General features: G+C 41.0%; 1 protein-coding gene across 7 annotated transcripts in view; it reads left to right on the top strand.

The window, feature by feature from the left end:
- The window catches only part of plxnb1b (plexin b1b), a 261,451-nt gene extending 242,052 nt beyond the window's left edge, over window positions 1-19,399 (top strand). For all 7 annotated transcript variants that reach the window (XM_043707786.2, XM_087994156.1, XM_087994155.1 and 4 more), the window contains 5 exons: window positions 5,117-5,264; window positions 6,769-6,833; window positions 10,282-10,357; window positions 10,566-10,640; window positions 11,602-19,399. In XM_043707786.2, the coding sequence (XP_043563721.2) occupies window positions 5,117-5,264; window positions 6,769-6,833; window positions 10,282-10,357; window positions 10,566-10,640; window positions 11,602-11,706 (469 nt within the window). In that variant the 3' untranslated portion in view covers window positions 11,707-19,399. The remainder of the gene's footprint in view (window positions 1-5,116; window positions 5,265-6,768; window positions 6,834-10,281; window positions 10,358-10,565; window positions 10,641-11,601) is intronic.
- Window positions 19,400-20,226: the final 827 nt, after the last annotated feature.

The raw sequence follows: 20,226 nt of genomic DNA, 5'->3' as shown, positions 1-20,226 counted from the left end.
AATCACCCAGGTGGAGTTTTACAACAATTCATGCTTCCTGTCACTGAGGATTGTTTTCAATTCCAGCACCATCCTATGGGATTTGAACCTGTGCGTCCAGACCATTGGCTTGGGCTTGTGGATTGCTAGGCTGGTGACATTCCCACAACATCACGATCTCCCATGTGCAACCCTTTACCACCTGCATCTTGAGGAGTAGCTTACCATGGGGATTATTGGTTTTGCAGATTGTTTTGTACAACTGCATGGTCAAAATCCCATTTTACTGCAGTCCTGGTCAAACGGTATCCTCCGCCAGCAATGACCTTCAGATAGGGAACCTACCATGGACCTCTTGCCCAAGTAGATGGGCTAGGAGGAGAAAGTGAGGTCTGCAGATGCTGGAGATCAGAGCTGAAAATGTGTTGCTGGAAAAGCGCAGCCGGTCAGGCAGCATCCAGGGAACAGGAGAATCGACGTTTCGGGCATAAGCCCTTCTTCAGGAATGAGGAAAGTTTGTCCAGCAGGCTAAGATAAAAGGTAGGGAGGAGGGACTTGGGGGAGGGGCGTCGGAGAGGTCGGGAAGAAGATTGCAGGTTAGGAAGGCGGTGCTGAATTCGATGGATTAGACTGAGACAAGGTGGGGGGAGGGGAAATGAGGAAACTGGTGAAATCCGCGTTCATCCCTTGTGGTTGGAGGGTTCCTAGGCGGAAGATGAGGCGCTCTTCCTCCAACCGTCGTTTTGTTGTGGTCTGGCGATGGAGGAGTCCAAAGACCTGCATATCCTTGGTGGAGTGGGAGGGGGAATTGAAATGTTGAGCCACAGGGTGGTTGGGTTGGTTGGTCCGGGTGTCCCAGAGGTATTCTCTGAAACGCTCCGCAAGTAGCCGGCCTGTCTCCCCAATATAGAGGAGGCCACATCGGGTGCAGAGGATGCAATAGATGATGTGTGTGGAGGTGCAGGTGAATCTGTGGCGGATATGGAAGTTTCCTTTGGGGCCTTGGAGGGAGGTGAGGGGGGAGGTGTGGGCGCAAGTCTTGCACCTCCTGCGGTTGCAGGGGAAGGTGCCGGGAGTGGAGGTTGGGTTGGTGGGGTGTGTGGACCTGACGAGGTAGTCACGGAGGGAGTGGTCTTTACGGAATGCTGATAGGGGAGGGAAGGGAAATATATCCTTGGTGGTGGGGTCCGTTTGGAGGTGGCGGAAATGACGGCGGATGATGCGCTGAACATGGAGATTGGTGGGGTGGTAGGTGAGGACCAGTTGGGTTCTGTCCTGGTGGCGGTTGGAGGGGCGGGGCTCAAGGGCGGAGGAGCGGGAAGTGGAAGAGATGCGGTGGAGGGCATCGTCAACCACGTTGGGGGGGAAATTGCGGTCCTTGAAGAAGGAGGCCATCTGGGTTGTGCGTTTTTGGAACTGGTCCTCCTGGGAGCAGATGCGGCGGAGTCGAAGGAATTGGGAGAATGGGATGGCGTTTTTACAGGGGGCAGGATGGGAGGAGGTGTAGTCCAGGTAGATGGGCTAAGCAGCCAGGATTGTCTTTCTACTTTTCCACACTGTTTCTCTTTGGAACAAGCTGTAGCACCATTATCATTTCCAGGTTCTGTCCTGATATTCCTGTTTTTGTCACAATTTACAATTTGCCCACCTCTGTTCAATGTAAGCAAGCACTCCCTCAAGCTATTTAAGGCAGGTTTTACTATGTTCTATCTTCCGTTACAAATTAATAAAACATTGGAATTTCTTCCTTCATTTAATAAGTGGTTTCATAACTTGAGATTTTCATATTTCTTATAAACAATGGGCTAGATATTTGATACTGTGATCAATGATGCACTGAATCGAGTTTGCTGTTGTGTGTCTGGACCCTGATGAAGTACTGACATATTTACTGACTCTGCAGTTTTCCAGGAAGTATAAATCTCCAGCTGGGGACCCTCCACAAATATCTTATATACTGACCTCAGATTAGAGAGTTTAGAATTATTATGCTGTTTAATCTCTGGTGTAATTCTGTGAGTAACAGTATAATTCCATGTTCCAGCCCCCAGATGTACATATATTGGGGGAGGCAACAGCCTCTGTTAATCCAGAGACCCAGGTAATATTCTGGATCCCAGGTACAAATCCCACTATGGCAAATGGGGGAATTTGAATTCAATAAAAATGTGGAATTAGGAGACTAAATGATCATGATGACAATTGCCGATTGTTGGAAAAACCCATCTGATTCACTAATGTCCTTTAAGGAAGGAAACTACCATCCTTCCCTGGTCTGGTCTGCATGTGACTCCAGAACCACAACAATGTGGTTGACTCTGAAACACACTCTGGACGATTAGGGATGTCCAGTAAATATAGGCCTAGCCCGTGATGTCTCCATTCCATGAATTAATTAAAAAAAACCTCCAACCCACAATGCATCCCCCCCCCCCCCCCCCCCCCCCACAAACAACCTCCATGGCCAATTACATCCACAGCACCTGAACCATCCTAATTCCATTAAACGTGACCTCTCACACCCATCCAACCTGACTGATCAATTGCCTCCTATTCACCCACTCACTGAATCACTCCCCAACCCTCTTTATCATTCACCCCATGCAATCAGTCTGTCACTCATTCATCCACTCCACTGAAAACCTTTGGGACCCTAGCTGAGTGTGGCAAATCACATTATCAAAAGGGGATGTGCCATCTGTGTTGCTTCTCTTTGCCATCCTCTTCCTGTACTGCTCCCCATCGCTGGCACTAGCTGTGGATGGCTGCCCTGAAACATCATTAATGCAACTGTGAATGTAAGTTCCAGTTGGAAAAATGGTCGGAGTGCTGGGGTTTGCAGAGTCAGCGATGATGATCCCAGTTCTCTGACTGGAAAATCGAGAGCCAAGGAGTGTGTACAATCACAAGCCGGTCCTCAGTGCACGTAAATCCACAACGTGACAATGTTGCAGTATTTTAACCTTTTATTGTGCTAAATAATCTGTTGCAAATGAGATGACTGTCTCTAACCAGAGATGTTCCATTGGGATTTCTTTCTGCTCTGCACCAAATGTTAATATTTATCTTGGGCCCATAAGCTTTATCTATAACTGTATTTCACTTTGCTACATATTTATTACAGCCGGTTCTGCTATAACATGGTAGTTCCGTTCCCATGCAATCCCGTGTTACATGAAATTTGCAGAATAGCAGTACCACTTAAACTAATGGGACCCAAATTGCTCTATAACCAATACATCCTTTTAAAGTTCACACTTTAGAAACAGTGTCCCCAATTTGTCATTTGCATTATAGAAAATTTGCATTAACAAAATGCACATTATAGCAGAGCAACCTGTACTCAGTTTCCCTTCACTTTTAATTCTGATAAACGGACAATATGTTTTGTATGTATCCATAGATGCACAAAAATGCCAAGTGGTTAGGTGTCCTTATTTACATGTGATGTACATGCATGCTGGGAGGGGCTATGACATAGCCTACAGATCGAGCTGCTCATTCCACTCACTAGTAATGCAGTACAAGTTGCCTAATTCCAAGATATGTTTCTGTGCCTTGCCTGTTTCATGTGCTAAGCTTTGGGTGGAGGAAGGATAATGGGATCAACAGTAAGATCGAGAAAGTATCTCTCAGACCTTTCACAATGTATCGCAACAAGCCAGCCTTCATGGTGCATTGCCCCAGCAACTGAAACATCTATGATGAAGGTGTTTCCCCACAGTTTCACCATCGTGATGCCAGGAATTGAAATCAGTTATGAGGAAAGGTTTGAGAGACTCTGATTATTTCCATTAATGTGGAGAAAAAATGTGGAGGTATATTAGGGAATTGTATTTGTGAGATATGTTTGGGGGAGTAGGTAGAAAGAAAGAATGTACGTTTATCCAGCTCATTATAACAGTAAGGTACCCCAAATGCTTCACAGTCACTGAATTTTTCAAATGTTATTAAGACTTTTGCAACTTTCAAATTGCACATAACCAGGTCCCCAAAATTGCGCGAGAGTGTTTGTAACAGTGTTGATTAAGGTAAACATTGTGGGGAAACCTGATGGTTGTTCTGGAGTCTGTAGTAAGGTTAATATAAAGTAATATTCTTTTGATTTGATTTGGTTTATTGTTGTTACATGTATCTAGGTACAGTGAAAAGTTTTGTTCTGTATGCAGTACAGGCAGATGATTACCATACAAAGATCATAGGCTGATAGAACAGAGCGAGGAATACAAAGTTACAAGAAACAAGATCAAAATTAGATTTGAAGTTTGGAAGGTCCATTCAGAAGTTTAATAACAGCAGGAAGAAGCTGTTCTTGAACCTGTTGGTCAGTGTGTTTAAGCTATTGTATCTTCTGCAGGACAGAAGAGGCTGAAAGAGATTATCACTGGGGTGGGTACAGTCTTTGATAGTGGCTGCCTTTCTGAGGCAGTGGGAAGTGTAGGTGGGGTCATTGGATGGAAAGTTCCCTTGCATGATGGACTGGGCTGTGTTCACAACTCCCTGGAGTTTCTTACGGTCCTGGGAAGAACAGTTGTCGTACCAACTCGTGATGCATCCTGATAGAATGCTTTCTATGGTACATCTATAAAAGTTGGTGAGAGACCTTATGGACATGCTGAATTTCATTAGCTTCCAGAGGAAGGAGAGGTGTTGTTGTACCTTCTTTGGACCATTGCATCCACATGAGTCATTCAGGTCAGATTTGTTGCATGGAGAATGCAATTATTTGGTGGCTGTGGGTCAAGATGGAAAATGACGAAGATTGAGCTGTAACTTTCCAAAGAAAGTCCAGTAAATGCAGTGATTATGAAATCAGGTGACGTTGCAATACTTTAAGATTCTTTAGCGATACATTGTGATCATAAATCATTCTTTTCATGTGTCCCAGTCAGAGACAGTTCTGGAGTATTGTCTGCCAATATAGGCACCTGGCTTGAGAGGGTGAGTGATAGATCAGAGAACATTCCAAAACCGGATCATATTTAGGATGTAAAAGTCCAAGTTAAGAATCAAGGTGATGAAAACTGAGTCAAAGAACAGCAGAATTAAAATCATTAAATTCTGCAAGGAGTGGTATTTAGAGACATGAGTTATCTGAGTTATAAAATTGTGATTTTTCTTTTGTTTTTTATTCCAGTCTGCCTCTTCGTTTCTGGATAAACATTATTAAAAATCCGCACTTCACCTTTGACGTTCAGGTGTCGGATAATGTGGATGCCATGCTCTCAGTCATTGCGCAGACCTTCATGGATTCCTGCACTATAGCAGAACATAAACTAGGCCGGGTAAGTCTGCCCAACGGATATTAAAGAGGAGGAGCTGGGAAGGAAAAGACACCCATTAAAATACCCCGGCAATCACTTTGGCTAACAACAGTAAACAAAATAAAAAGACACCTTTCACAATTCCAGATTTTTCCTCTAGGCATAACTCTTTATATTTTTGACAACCCCTTCAGATGCTTTATTCTCCTTAGAGGGAGATGAAGAGTTCTCATTTTCCCTGGGCTTTGTCTTCTTGCAGTGAAGGATGTTGTAACCAGGTGGCTTATTCTTCACATTCCTCATCGAGACTATTAGTTGACAACAAGCTATCTGAGGGGATTTGAGAACCAGAGGACGTTTCTACATCCAATTAAAGAGTGACCACATGAGAGAGAGGTCCTCATTTCTGTTTGAGCCCTATATTTGAGACAATTTTTCAGAACTAATGCTTGAATGATTGCATGTCCTTTTCAAGTTCAGTGGTTAGCACTGCTCTCTCACAGCGCCAGGGTCCCATGTTTGATTCCAGCCTCAGGTAACTGTCTGTGTGGAGTTTGCACATTCTCCGTGTGTCTGCGTGGGTTTCCTCCAGGTGCTTCAGTTTCCTCCCATAGTCCAAAGATATGCAGGTCCGGTGAATTGGCCATGCTAAATTGCCCATAGTGTTAGGTGCACTAGTCAAAGGGAAATGGGTCTGTGTGGGTTACTCTCCAGAGGATAGGTGTGGACGTGTTGGACCGAAGGGCCTGATTCCACACTGTAGGGAATCTAATCTAAGTGAGTTTCTCTACTAGCTTCTTAGTAGTTTGCAGTAGAGGTTCTTGCATTGGCTTGATGATGTTGCATTCTGGGCTGACACAGTGGCTCAGTGGTTAGCACTGCTCCCTCACAGCGCCAGGGACCCGGGTTTTATTCCAGCCTCGGGCAACTGTCTGTGTGGAATTTGCACATTCTCCCCGTGTCTGCCTGGGTTTCCTCTCACAATCCAAAGATGTGCAGGTCAGGTGGATTGGCCATGCTACATTGTCCATTGTGTGCAGGCTTCGGTGGGTTAGCTATGAGAAATTCAGGGCGACGAGGATTGGGCCTAGAAGAGATGCTCCTCAGAGAGTCGGTGTGGACTCGATGGACCGAATGGCTTGTTTCCACACTTTAGGAACTCTGTATTCTTGTTTTGACTCAACTCATGTAATGCATATAGTGCATATAATGGGCTAGGCAGAAGTGAGGACTGCAGATGCTGGAGGTCAGAGTCTAGAGTGTGGTGCTGGAAAGGCACAGCAGGCCAGGCAGAATCTGAGGAGCAGGAGAATCGACATTTCGGGCAAAAGCCTGATTCCTGATCAAGGAACTTTTGCTCCTCGGATGCTGTCTGACCTGCTGTGCTTTTCCAGCACCACACTCTCCACACATAATGAGCTTTCAAAGCATATGCTGAGATTTGACCAGAACAGAAGTTGTTGGTATGATGCTTCCTGTACCTTCAGGTATAAATGATGTGACCCTACTAATTTCTCAATTCTAGGATTCTCCAATTAACAAACTGCTGTATGCCAGGGACATCCCTCGATACAAACAGATGGTGGAGAGGTAAGGATCCTGACGCATCCGTTTTACCCTCATTGCCCCATAAATAACAAAAAAAAGCCAATTTTTTGGACTAGGATGTTTTGGCAGACATTTTGCTGGTTGAACATTCAGCTTTTGAAGGCATTTCTTTGACACAGTTTCCTTTGACGTTATCCCCTCTAAATACTTTGGCAATGAAGATACCTGAAGAACTTTCAGTGAACAAGAACTAGGCTTCCAAGAACTGGGAGCCCCCTTCATAGAAACAAGGCCTATTTCAGTCACAGTTGAGGAGAATTTCTTTTTTCACAGAAGAACAAGAGTCCATGGATCCCTCTTGCTCAAGAAGTATTAGAAGCAGAGCCTTTGAATATTTTTAAGGCAGATATTCTTGAGAAGCAACGGGGGTGAAAAATGATTGGGGGTAAATTGTGGTGTAACCAGCTCAGCTGGGTCTTATTGAATGATAGCATAGTTTTGAAGGGCTGAGTGGTCTTCTCTTGCTCCTAATTCTGAGGGTTGTTTTCAAGTCTCACCAGTTTGGACTGTAATTAGGGATCAACAGCTTAATAGGAAAGAAATTTCACTCAAAGTTGGTATAGAGTATTCAGAGGGGGCTATTGCACCACAACAGTAAACAACTCTCTAGTTGACTAAATGCACAGCAAGTGCCATGGAAAGGCTGATGGCTTGTATTCTTTCAGAGCAATGGGACCCCTGACAGGAAAGAACATTGAACAAAATCAATAAATAATTTGGTGATACCCCCTGAACTAGTCCCTAAAACTGATCATGGACACTTGGCTGATTGGATGGAGGGTTGGCTGAGTGGCAGAAAGCAAAGGGTGTTTTTTGTCTGGTGGGGTTCCACAGGGATCAGTTTGGGGGCCCTGGTTATCTGTGGGTATATTTAAATAATTTAAACTTCAATGTAGGAGGGTTGGCAATACATTGGATGATATGAAAATTGGTGGGGTGATAAATAGTGAGACAGATACACTTAGATTACAAGAGGGTATTGTTGAAGAAAGTGAGGATTGCAGATGCTGGAGATCAGAATCTAAAAGTGTGATGCTGGAAAAGCACAGCCAGTCAGGTAGCATCTGAGGAGCAGGAGAGTTGGTGTTTCGAGCATAAGCTCTTCCTAATGAAGAGCTTATGTTCGAAATGTCGATTCTCCTGCTCCTCGGATGCTGCCTGACCGCAGGATGTAGATGGACTGACCAGTGGCAGATGGAATTCAATCCTGATGAATGTGGGCTGATGCACTTGGGCCGGACAAATAGTGCAACAGAATACACAGTAAATGGTCAGATCCTGGGAAGCATCAAGAATCAAAGAGAACTTGATGTGCATGTCCACTGGTCGTTTAAGGTAGTGTTGTTAAGGAGGAGTCTGAAAACACTGTGGAGAGTGCGGAGGAGATTTACCAGGATATTGTCAGGGCTGAAGAGTTTGTTATAAAGAGAGTCTAGATAGATTGGGATTGTTTTCCTTGAAGCAGAGGGTATTGAGGGGGGAACGTGATTGCGATGTATAAAATTATGAGAGGCAGAAGTAGATACATGGGAAGGAACTTTTCTCCTTGGTGGAGGGATCAAGAGCCACATGGCATAGATTTAATGTAAGGGGCAGGAGGTTTAGATGGATGTGAGGAAAACCATTTTCACCTGGAGGTTAGTGGGAATCTGGAACTTACTGCCCATAGGGTTTCTGCCTCTACACCCTTCAGAACATTTCAGAAGTTTTTAAAAGGTGAACTTGTGATGCCAAGGCATACAAGGCCCTGGGCCAAGGGCTGGAAAATGGGATCAGATAGTTAAGCACTTGTTTTTGACTGGCACAGCCAAAGGGGCTTTCTCTGTGCCACAGATCTCTCTGATTTGATTGCTTGAAAATATTTTCACTGGATTGGAGGACTTGGAATCGTAACTTTTGTAATTAAAGAAAAATACACTGAAGACTGCTGGAAATCTGAAATTAGAACAGCAAACACTGGCCATACTCAGCATGTCCTGACAGCGGCCTAGGAGGGAGAAGCAATTACGGCCTGAACTTTGATAAAAGATCACAGACCTAAAGCTTTGACACTTTTTTTCTCTGCCTCATAGATGAAGCTAGAACCTGCTGAGTATCTCCAATGTTTTGAGTTTTACCGTATAACCACCAAGGAGTATGCAAATGCCAACATTAGGTTAATGTAATAAGTAAATGCTCTCCTTATACAATGTACAACCGGCTTGGATGTCATTCATCTTGACTTTATTAAAATATAACTGTTTGCTAAATAAAATACCTGCTTTCCTAATTGTTTTCAAACGGTAAGCTTTATAAGGCATAGTCTAGTATCCTGACAAACCTTTTAGGTTTAGACAGTGCTGTCTGAACTTAGATTTCTCATTCAGAAACATTATTCACAAAATTCCGGAGGCTATGGGTCAACTTGGGACAAGTGTTACACAGGGCAGGATGATGTTCTACTTATCTGCCCTTGCTTTCCATGTGACAAGATCCCAATAGCAATGAGAATGCATACTGATTGCAGCTGCACCCTCTCCCTCACCCCCATCCCACAGCAACCTGGGAATTGTCAGGAAGACATTGCCTGCCATTTCCACCTCCTTTGTCCTCTGTGTAAGTGACATCTGAAGAAATGCCAGTTTGAAATGCTGGCTGCAGTAGAACCCATGCTGTTTATTTCATAACAATGATAAATCCCTTCACACTGAATTTAGGAAAGTCAGCTGGTAACTTGTGCACCATTCATTTGGAACCTTATCATTGAGCTACATGATAAGAAGGAATTGCAAGAACTGAAACTTGCCATGACAGCATCGGCTACCCAAGGAAAGAGACCTAGAATTTTTGTAAACTTTCAACGGCATTGTCTGGGATAACTTTCAATACAGAACTCTCAATCCTTCAGGGCTTTGCAGACTAATTATTTCTCCAGCCTGGATTCTATTCTTAAAATACAAGTTTCCACCTTCTGCCACTCCGAATAATGACCCTTTATTCCCAATCTCTGCTGTCTTTCTTGAAACCAGCTAGAAATCCATTCTGCCCTTTGTTGCATGACTTCACACACTCTTTGGCCTTATTCATTAGCATGAGGTGCTGTTCATGCATCATTATTGTTAACTATAGCTTGCAAGAGCTCAGTAGTTACCTTTTTGCATCAAGTATGTGGAAGAGATGGAGGTTTTCTGGAAATTGTGGGCAAAAACATAAATCTGAAATGAAGATACAAATGCTGGAAACCTGCAGCAGGCAAGATGATAAGTATTTGCAAAAAGGATGAAAAAACATTTTGGGTATAGAGTTTTGAAAAATATCCCGTTGGAGTCTATCTGCATGAAACATGAAGTTGCTTTCGTTCAGAAACTTATGTACTCACTGTTGATTTCTACAACTTCGGTATTTGGCATGTTATCAGCTACAATTGACTGGACTCTGCTGTTTCTGACAGGTACTATGCAGACATTCGACAGACAATCTCAGCTAGTGACCAGGAAATGAACTCTGCTTTAGCTGAGCTGTCCAGGGTAAGTGTTTAGAAGTAGAATGGGATGGTTAATGAACCTGGACATTTGGAAAGAGCTGCAATAAGCATTCATCAGTTCACCCAGATTTAAAAACTGACTGATGTGCAGCATCTTTACACACTGATTCGGGAAGTAGCTGATTTTTATTTTTGAGAAACTGGAGCCCCAGATGTCCTCCTTTTATAGCCAGTGTTCTTCTGTCTTACAGAATTACTCCAGCGACATGAACTCCCTTGTGGCTCTTCATGAACTCTATAAATACATCAACAAGTACTATGACCAGGTACGGAGACCAGGCATGTAGGTACAGGCAAGGGACTGTGCCAAGACTCGGATCAGGGATGTTTGCTTTCAACGTTTTCCAAGCATTGAATTTAAGTCACTTTCCTTTGTGATTACATCTAGGGGTTTACAATTCTATTTAAGCAGCACAACCCCCAGCTAGTCTTCCCTGAATTGTGTCTTTCAGTAAATCGGGTCATATCCCATGTCTGAATTGACTAAACTGAGACAGTGTCTTTGCAAATACATGGAATCCCACAATGAAAATTATCTAGTTGGCCAGAGGGCTGAATGAGAGAATCTATTCATTAATTTTTGATACACAATCAATTGGCTTGGAAAAATGATGAGGATGGTTAAGATATAAAAGAGGCTCATGACATCTGTAGTGCTGTTTGACATGCCATATTCTAGAAAGGAAAATAATAGAGTCGTGGCAGCTTGAGGTGGTGTTAAAGTGGACAGTCTGAGAGAGTCTGTGGATGAAAAGCGAGAACTGATTGGACATGGTTAGCATGTTTCTTAATCTGAGCTTGTTGATCTACATGGGCTGTAGATTACTGACTTCTGAAGATTGTGTGTGCAAACTTGGTTTAGTCTGCCAGACTAAATCTGGATGTGTACAGTCAGGGCAGGTCCATGTTTGTCAGCTTGGAAAAACTACCCAGGTGGAGTCTGAATGACATGTGTGTTTACTATCTGAGCAACGATCAGCAAAGGCTCAAATATCTATTGCAAAGTTTGATGCATTTGAATTCCAAAACATGGTGTGCAAATGAACTGTGGTTATCAGGGGCTTGACAGAATAACTGTCCATATGGATTAAGTTGATTTTCCAATGTGTGTATCTATATTGGGAAGGGAAAAGGGACTGAATTTCCTGCATAATCCTGACAACATTGGGCTACCTAAGTTTCTACCTGACACCTGAATATCTGTTTTCACTTCTTGTCTATCTTTAGATCATTACAGCACTAGAAGAGGATCCAACAGCACAGAAGATGCAGCTTGGTTATCGGTTACAGCAGATTGCTGCATCTGTGGAAAACAAGGTCACAGACTTGTGACAGGAGGAACTTCTGAGAATGATCTGAAGGAAGAGTTGAGGCATCTTTGCATTGATGCAAACAGAGGAGCAATGAGACACTATGATCAGTGAACAGAGCTTGTTGAATGCAGGAGTGCCTTACGGAAACATGCTTCCTCTATTACTTCAGCTATGGGAATGAAGGAAAGCAAACTCCTGTGATGCATCAGATTTTGCAAAACAATGAAAAGAGCCTCTTTACCCACTTCTAGGCCATTTCCACTTGCTTCAAGCTCTCTTTTGGGAGTGTTCATATTGTAGACTATTAAACAACTTAGAAAACATCACAGAACATGAAAAGTTTAAAGAGTCAGCATATCAATGGACAAATGATGTTAATATTTTTTCCACAAGAGAGATTTAATTTTTTTTAAACTAATCCTATAAGAGAGGTTTTACTGTCCTACGTTGGAAGCTGCAAAGTGAGATTGGGAAATGGCACAGATATTGAGACGTTGAAGAGTCTATACACTAAATGGATTGAATTAATTAGGTGCTTGGTTTCAATAAATGTAGGATGGACAACAGCAAGCACTATACACAGGAAATTGACTGTTAAAGGTCCAGTCAAGCACTGCGCTCCTGAACAGAAGACCAAGTTCAAACAGGTCCTGTTATTGGTAGGTTTCGAGAGTATGCAGAAGTAAGATTGTCATCTGCCACTCGGTGAGTTTGAAAAGCCCTGGGAGGGAATTAAGCCATTTGGAGGTGAATGTTTGGAACTATGTCACCGCCTCAAAGCACGTTAACATCATTGCATAACTGGTTTAAATGTTCATGTCTGTCAGATATACCAGTATCTTTCAACAGACTATTCCACTTCCTTAAATTCTGGCAGTGACCTGCCCATATATTGCTCAATACCATCTAGTCCTTAGAATACCTTGTGGTGGTGTTCTCTTCACCTTGATAGGAAAGGAGATTCTTATTTTATTTGATATCTCATTTTACATCACTGCTAATTGTCCACTCCAGAATATTAAATGTTTGGCCATTGTTTTGTGTCCAGCCATTGATGAAAAGCTGCAAAAACCCTCTGTGGATAGAGCCAAGTGGTTCCAACAAGTCAGGCCACTCAGCTAAGACTGGTACAAATCAATCCCAGTAGCAAATAGCCTGGGATTATTGAGCAGCCTCATTTCTTTTTGGTTAAAAGTTATTTCCAAAGGACCAATTAATATCAGAAACATTTCTTCAAACTTCTTGACCTGCGAAGGTAGATGGAAGAACAATCGTTCTTAAATTGTCAGTTTATTCATAGTATCCCATTATACTGCTGTTACCCTTTTGATTATGTGCAACTCTTTAATGTCCATTCTGACCCATTGTAGAGGCCCAGGAGCCTGTTTTATTTTTGTTGAAGGAGGGAGTAACTTTAATATCCACCATATGAAGTGACTGATGTCACTTGAACTACGTGACCATCAGAAGTAAGGTCCTGCAGATCCTGGACCACTTGGAATGACTTTTAAAAATATTTTAATTTAAAAGAAGTTGTGATACCTTTTGAGGTTCAAACATCCAACAGACAGAATTGAGTAATGGATAGGAAATACGAAGGATCTACTGGTCTTACTGATGGGTGGCATATGTTTAGTTTGTGGGACTTGGGATGAAATGCTGTTTTAAATATTGACTTACCCCATAACAATAGTAACCTGTTTCGAAGTAAGCTTCATTATCATTTTAATTTATTATAAAGTCTGAAATAGTATGCTTGCACATCCGGTATTGTAACAGCAGTGTTATCCCCCTCGAGGGAAATAAAACCTTCTAGAGTGAGGTCCACTACGTGAAGATGATGGTCTCAAAGCAGAGTATCAGATGTTTTCGAACATCATTCCCTTGAAAAGAAGGATCATGATTGTTCTTCCATATTGGGGTGTGTGCAGTAACATCCTTTTACGGTACAGCCTGAGACAGGATTTCAATTTTGATCTTGGAATTCAGAATTGTATTTAATTCTAATCTTTTTATATCATCTCAATTCACATACATATAGATGATGTTCAGTGCAAATGTCTGATCCACAATAAAACTTTATACAGATTTTTGTCACGACTGCTTAGAAACGTCTCTTATGTCATTGGACCCATGTCATTAAGATGCAGCTGCACACCTCAATATGGCAGCAGTGGTGTTTGTTTGCCTGAAAAATATGTATTCAATGGGAAATCTAGCTGATAATTACAGATTTCTCTGCTGCATTATTTTTTATCAGATAAATGCGGAGGCAGCAAGTTCACTTTGTTAAAACATTTTAAAAAGCGTGAATAGGTCCACTCTTAGAATACCCGGAATAATACATTCCATCCCACGTGTTTGGAATGTAAAAGTAAAGGGCTTTGATGTCAGCCCAAACAACATTTTGTGATTATTACAGGGCAATATGATAATGCACAAGCTGATTACCAATAGTCACTTTTCCCCAGAAAGTCTTTCTTGAACATGAAGCAATGATGACACCAGAGGTGTTTTAAGTGAAATTTCAGCAATCTAATGATTGTATTTGTGACTATGCCACTGAAAGATTTTTTTTTAAAAGAAAAGCTCACTTTCAAAACATTTATATAAGCCCTTTTTATTTTTAAACAATAATGTATTTATTTAATTAGCAGGCAAAGCCTGATTAAATGAGGACACTGATAGTTTTTGTTCTTTTGTTCTGTGAAGTTCTTGATTTCTTTCTGATCATGAACCAGCACTTAGGTGTCTTCCACAGCCCAAGTTATTCACATGTTAAGGGATCCATGACACCAACAATTTGGACTTAAACACAGCAACAAATATTGTGGATCTCCATACATTAACTCAGTCAACAACGTGGGAAATGTTCCCAGAGAGCTAAAATATTCTTTGAAGTTATAACTCAACACTTTATGTGAAAGTGATTTATACCATTTACCTGCGTGGTGGAGAATGCAAATTCCCATGCAACTTTAAAAATTTCAAACAAAATTACAAGTTTGTTTTTTTAAATATTTGGACAATTTGTAAATAGATACCCATCAGGAGATCCAATTTTCACATTTCTGCTGCCAAGTTGATCAATTACTGGGTTTATTTTTCAATTTCGAATCAAGAAATTGACATAGCTCTCAACTTTATGTAGAGATTAGAGGAGCTCATCTTTGTAGTGCACTCTCTTTAAGAGCATTGATGTCACAGTGCAGATCAGAAATATCAGTACAAACATTAGGATATCTTAACACCATAAAGGTGGATACCACATGCATTGATTGGGCCTTAAGCAAACCTATGCCTCCATCAGCACTTTGCCTGCTGTATATCTCTCTTGATTATAGTGGTGAGAAGGATCATCTTATAATGATGAGGTTTGGGTTTGGTTGGAGCGAGAGGAAGGTTATGACTCGCTTGGAAACCAGTAGGAGAACAATTGAAATCAATAAACATGTATAAAAATAAAGTCCATTTGTGATCTAAATTTCCTAGTCACAACATTGCTGTGATGATCTTAATTTATTCAGGGAGGTTCTTAATGTGCGACTGAGCATGCTAGAGTTGTGTTGCCTCAACATTTTTACTCATCAAAGGGCTTGTCTTTGCGAAATGTATGGAAACCTGGCATGTTCATTAGAGTCTGTTGTAATTTAGATGACCAGATCTTTATGTACACCAGTCATTATCAGCGTATTCATTGGAGCAATGCAGCTAAAAATGTATGTCAATGGGAGAAAAAATTACTTTCAAACAAACTTTGGAAAAAAACCGTATTGCCCTAACTTTTCTTTTTCACCAGAGAGCCATAATGACTGTTTTTATTCAATTTTATTTCATTGCTGTTTAAACACACAATTCTCATCTTTCTTAGCACTTCATTCTTGAGACAAGACTTGTTGATAGGAACTCCATTATCTAATCTAGAGATAGGTCAAGGAAATGGAAAAACAGCCTTACTGGATTTCCACTTTACCTTTTTCTCCTTCTCTGCTTCAGCTAGAGTATTGCATTCACTTCTGGGATCCACACTTTAGACAGGGTGTGAAGGTGTTAGGCTGCAGGAAAACTTCACCAGAATGGTTCCAGGGATGAGGAATTTCAGTTGAAGATAAAATAAGTTAGAACCGTTTTCCTTTGTGTTGTTGGGGGAACAGGGAGAGAAAAGAAAGTTTGAGAGGAGATTTGATAGAGGTATTCAAAATCATGAGTCTGGACAGAGTGGGAGAAACTGTTCCCATTCAAGGGGATCAAGAATGAAAGGGCAAAGGATTAAAGTAATTGGTACAAGAGGCAAAAGCAATGAGACAAAATCTATTTTCGTGCAGAGAGGCTTAAGGTCTTGGGTTTAATGGAGGCAGGTTCAATTGAAGCGTTCAGAAGAAAACTGCACTATCTGAAAAGGAAGAATATGCAGGATTACAGGTTTCTGGAAGACAGAGGAAAGGGACTAAGTGAATTCATCCTCGACTAATTCTCATTCAGAGTGCCAGTGCAGGGGCGATGGGGTGAATGGCCTCCTTCTGCGTTGTAACAATTCTGTGATTCTCCTTTATTCTGTTTCCTGGTTGACGAGAAACATGTAAGCAAACTCATTCCACTGTTTCATGTTATAACATTTTAGAGCAGAAATACCTTGCATCATTTTTCTTTCATCGATGTGGCAAGATGATTGTGTTTAATATGCTACCATACATCTGGTAACTCAGAGGCAATTTAATTATCTGCACTGCTGTCTTGTTTACAAAAAAAAACGTTAGTTAACTGCTGTTCTATAATAACTATTGGCATTTTTGTTAAAGTTAAATAGCTGAACAAATGCTTCCCAAACATTTTCCTCACTGTGACCCCATTTTCAGGTTTGAAAGTTGTTCTGACCCTATGATTAGAACTAAGTGTGTAGTTTGGGGGGGGGTGTTGGAAGACTTGTGGCAGTAGGAGCTGGCAGTTCAACTATTACTGCCTCTGCTTGTAACCCAACTCCCTCTTTGAGGACCCCTTGTCTAAATTATTGGTCGTCTTATTAGAATTTGTAAACGTTGTATCTTTTCAACTCCATTTTAAAGCTTTTTTATTAGATTGGATTCCCTGCAGTATGGAAACAGGCCCTTCGGCCCAACAAGTCCACACTGACCCTCCGAAGAGTAACCCACCCAGACCCATTCCCCTACCCTATATCTGCCCCTGACTAATGCATCTAACTCTATGGGCAATTTAGCATGGTCAAGTCACGTGAACTACACATCTTTGGACTGTGGGAGGAAACCGGAGCACGTGGAGGAAACGCACGCAGATATGAGGAAAATATGCAAACTCCACATTGACAGTTGCCTGAGGCAGGAATCGAACCTGGATCCCTGGCGCTGTGAGGCAGCAGTGCTAACCACTGAGCCACCGTGCCACCCCTAATGTTTTTAATTTCTATGGCTCTGTTTTTTAAACAGACCTCGGATTAAGAAACAATAGGATGACACTTGCAGATTAAGCTCAAATTCTTTATAAATTTGCAATAACTGAATACTATGATTGAGATGGAAAAATCTAGAATTTCAATTAACATCCAACGCTCCTATCTTTAAAATTGATCTCCGTTTTCTTCCCTCTCTATGTGCCCAAACTTTTTGCATTACTTCATAATGTTTGATATGACCAAGGACATTTTATTCACTGAGGGGGAGGGTGGGGTGGGTGCAGTTTTCAGAGTTACCTTTTCTGGTGATATGTATGCATAAATTTAACAATGAAATCTTATGGGAAAAACAAAGCCTGCCTATGGAGCAAATACATACTTTGTAGTGCTCCCTCAGCTAATCTAAACCATTACAAATCTCTGAGCCATTCCGTTTGTTCTGTGCATGATTTGATAATGATAAATGGTTCCAACTAAGTTACCAGTGGTAGGAACTGTTAGAACTTCTTAGGAAGAAATGTGAGTAAACTTGGGTTGGCAGTTTCTGCCTTGGTGTTTTGTAACACCTTAACAGAATGGTAAGAACGAGAAATTTTCTTTCTCTTTAATTAGAGTGAAAACAGATCTAAATTTTGAATTTAAGTGCAGAAGTTCAAATATTTTCTGCATGCTTCCCCATATTTGGAGGATAACCAGTTGCAAAGAGCTTGTGAATAAAATTAAAATGTTATTCACCAAAATCTTAGTATTAAAACAAATTGTTTTAACTTGGAGCAAATATACTCCATGACATGTGGGATCAGTTGGCTGCGGAGGCAAGCACTGAGGAAGCAGGTATGGCTGTTCATTCCTGATGAAGGGCTTTTTCCCAAAACATCAATTTTCCTGCTCCTCGGATGCTGCCTGACCTGCTGTGCTTTTCCAACACCACTCCAATCTTGACTCTGATCTCCAGCATCTGCAGTCCTCACTTTTGCATACTCCATTATATAGTGACTTTAGTTGGTTTGGAACTTATAATACTTTCTAACCCTGTTGGCTCAATGATTTTGATCAGTGAACTTTTCTCCAGCATTCCTTTTGATTGAATTGCTGTACTGTAACAGATGGGATACTGTTCTAAACACCAATGCAGGATAACCATTTTTGTGGAATATCCCTGAATATCACATTTATATTGGCACTTTTTTTTAAAAGAGAATGAAGACATGTCTAGTTGTATTCTCAAGCTATTCAGTGAACCTAAATGTTTCTTCTGTACCTATTTGTACTCTCTGCAATATGCCAGTGGAATGGCATGAAACCTCCTGAACCCCTCTCATGAGTAAGTTTATTAATGGATGACTGACTTTTCAGGGTAGTATTTCTGAAGAGGCCAAATAACCAAACAATACATGAAATATATGCCAAGAAAGTATTTGCATTTGTGTAGTGTTTTTCATGTCAAAAGACCATCCCAACCAATCAAGAGTCAATGAAGTACCTTTGACATGCTGCGACTGTTGTAGTGTTGTCTAACATATGTTTTGTGACCAGTATTCATCAGTTTGGAACGTAGTAAACTGTATGATTGTTACATTTTGATGCTTGGGAAATGGGGTGGAATATGGGGTCTTCACATCAGGGTTGGTAGGAGTCTTTTCTAAAAAAAACTTTTCCGTAAAACAGCATGGTGGAAAGGAGCGCCTTGTTCAGGCTATGGAAGATCAACAGTAGGATCTGTATCTGTGATCATTGTATGCAGGAGTTAAGGCTCGTTGGTCAGAGTTCTGGTAGACTTGGAGTAAGATCTGTTCCCGTGATTATAGTATGGGATTTGGAACCTGCAGATTACAACCAGGTACCTTAGTAAGATCTGTGTTTATGAACATCACGTGGACATTAGATCCTTTGGGACAGAGTAGTGTGATCTCATTTTGATCATTCTCCCCACCCTGAAAATAAATCTCTGCACATTTTGTTTGACTTCCTCACTAGTGCAGTATCTGCACTAATAATTTTCTGGTATTTGCATCTGTCTATTACCACTTGATCTCTACTGGAAATCTTGGTTCGCACTGACATGCAGTTGTATATAGTAACAATTATGTATTTATATACTGAAGGAAATTAAAATGAAATGTTTTACCATCTAGTGTAAAATAATGTGTAGAGCTGGCTCTGCAGTGAGCACAGAAAGACTGTTAATTTTTAGTAAATCACCAATGTAATTTCTGTAAATAACCAGATTGACTAGCTTCTTACCTTAATCTGTTTATTAAAGAAAGCATACAAATTGCAGGTAATAAAATATTTTAAAACTGCACATGCGTCATATTTTCATTTTGTCCATTTTTGTGAGCATTATTTATTTCCACCCCACAGTCAGCAACATTCCCAGATAAAGCTCCTCACATCTTAGAGCAAATGATTTTCTAAAATGTATATTTTGTACATAATGAGAATGGGCTGTTTCAAATATGGGTAATGTTTTAATGCCGGTGACTGCTTTGAGCAGAACTCACCAGCATGTTCTGTCTTCCATATTAAAACTAGAACACAAATTTAGGAAGTTGGGTATCTATTTTTTTCCTGGTATTGTCTAAACACACAGTTCTAAAATTATTTGCAGTATTGTTATCTGTGGTTAACGTTATGACTCATTGAGAGTAATAGGAAGAGACAAATAGGTCTGACCACGTAAGGGACTAAAAAGAGAAGTGCAAGTTTATTCTAAAAACATAAGATTGCAGATGCTCAAAATCTTCAAAAGAAAACAGTGCTAGAAATACTCAGTACTTCAGGCAGTCTTTGTGGACAGAAGCAGAGTTAAAGATTCAAGTCAAATATAACATGGCAAATGGAAATCCTGTTGAAAAGATCAGCAGAACTAATTTTTCCTTATTTTGTTGGATGTGGGCTTCACCAGCAAACAAACATTTGTTCCCCAAATCTAATTGCTGTTGATCTGAATTGCTTGTTCAGCCAGTTGAGTTGTATACATTGCTGTGAGTCGAGACTCCTACCAGGTAAGGAAAGCAGGTTTTCCTCCTGAAAGGATGTTAATGAGTCTGATGGATTTTAATGTCAATTGACAATGTTTACATTGGAAGCATTACTGATTTTAATTACAAATTTAGGAATTGAATTTAA

This window comes from Chiloscyllium plagiosum, unplaced genomic scaffold (genome assembly GCF_037043375.1).
Source record: "Chiloscyllium plagiosum isolate Xiang-an unplaced genomic scaffold, Cpla_swu_hap1 HiC_scaffold_14, whole genome shotgun sequence".
In the NCBI taxonomy this organism is placed as follows: Eukaryota; Metazoa; Chordata; class Chondrichthyes; order Orectolobiformes; family Hemiscylliidae; genus Chiloscyllium; species Chiloscyllium plagiosum.
Note: the sequence above shows the minus strand (reverse complement) of the source record. Positions and strands in the feature narration are given on the sequence as shown.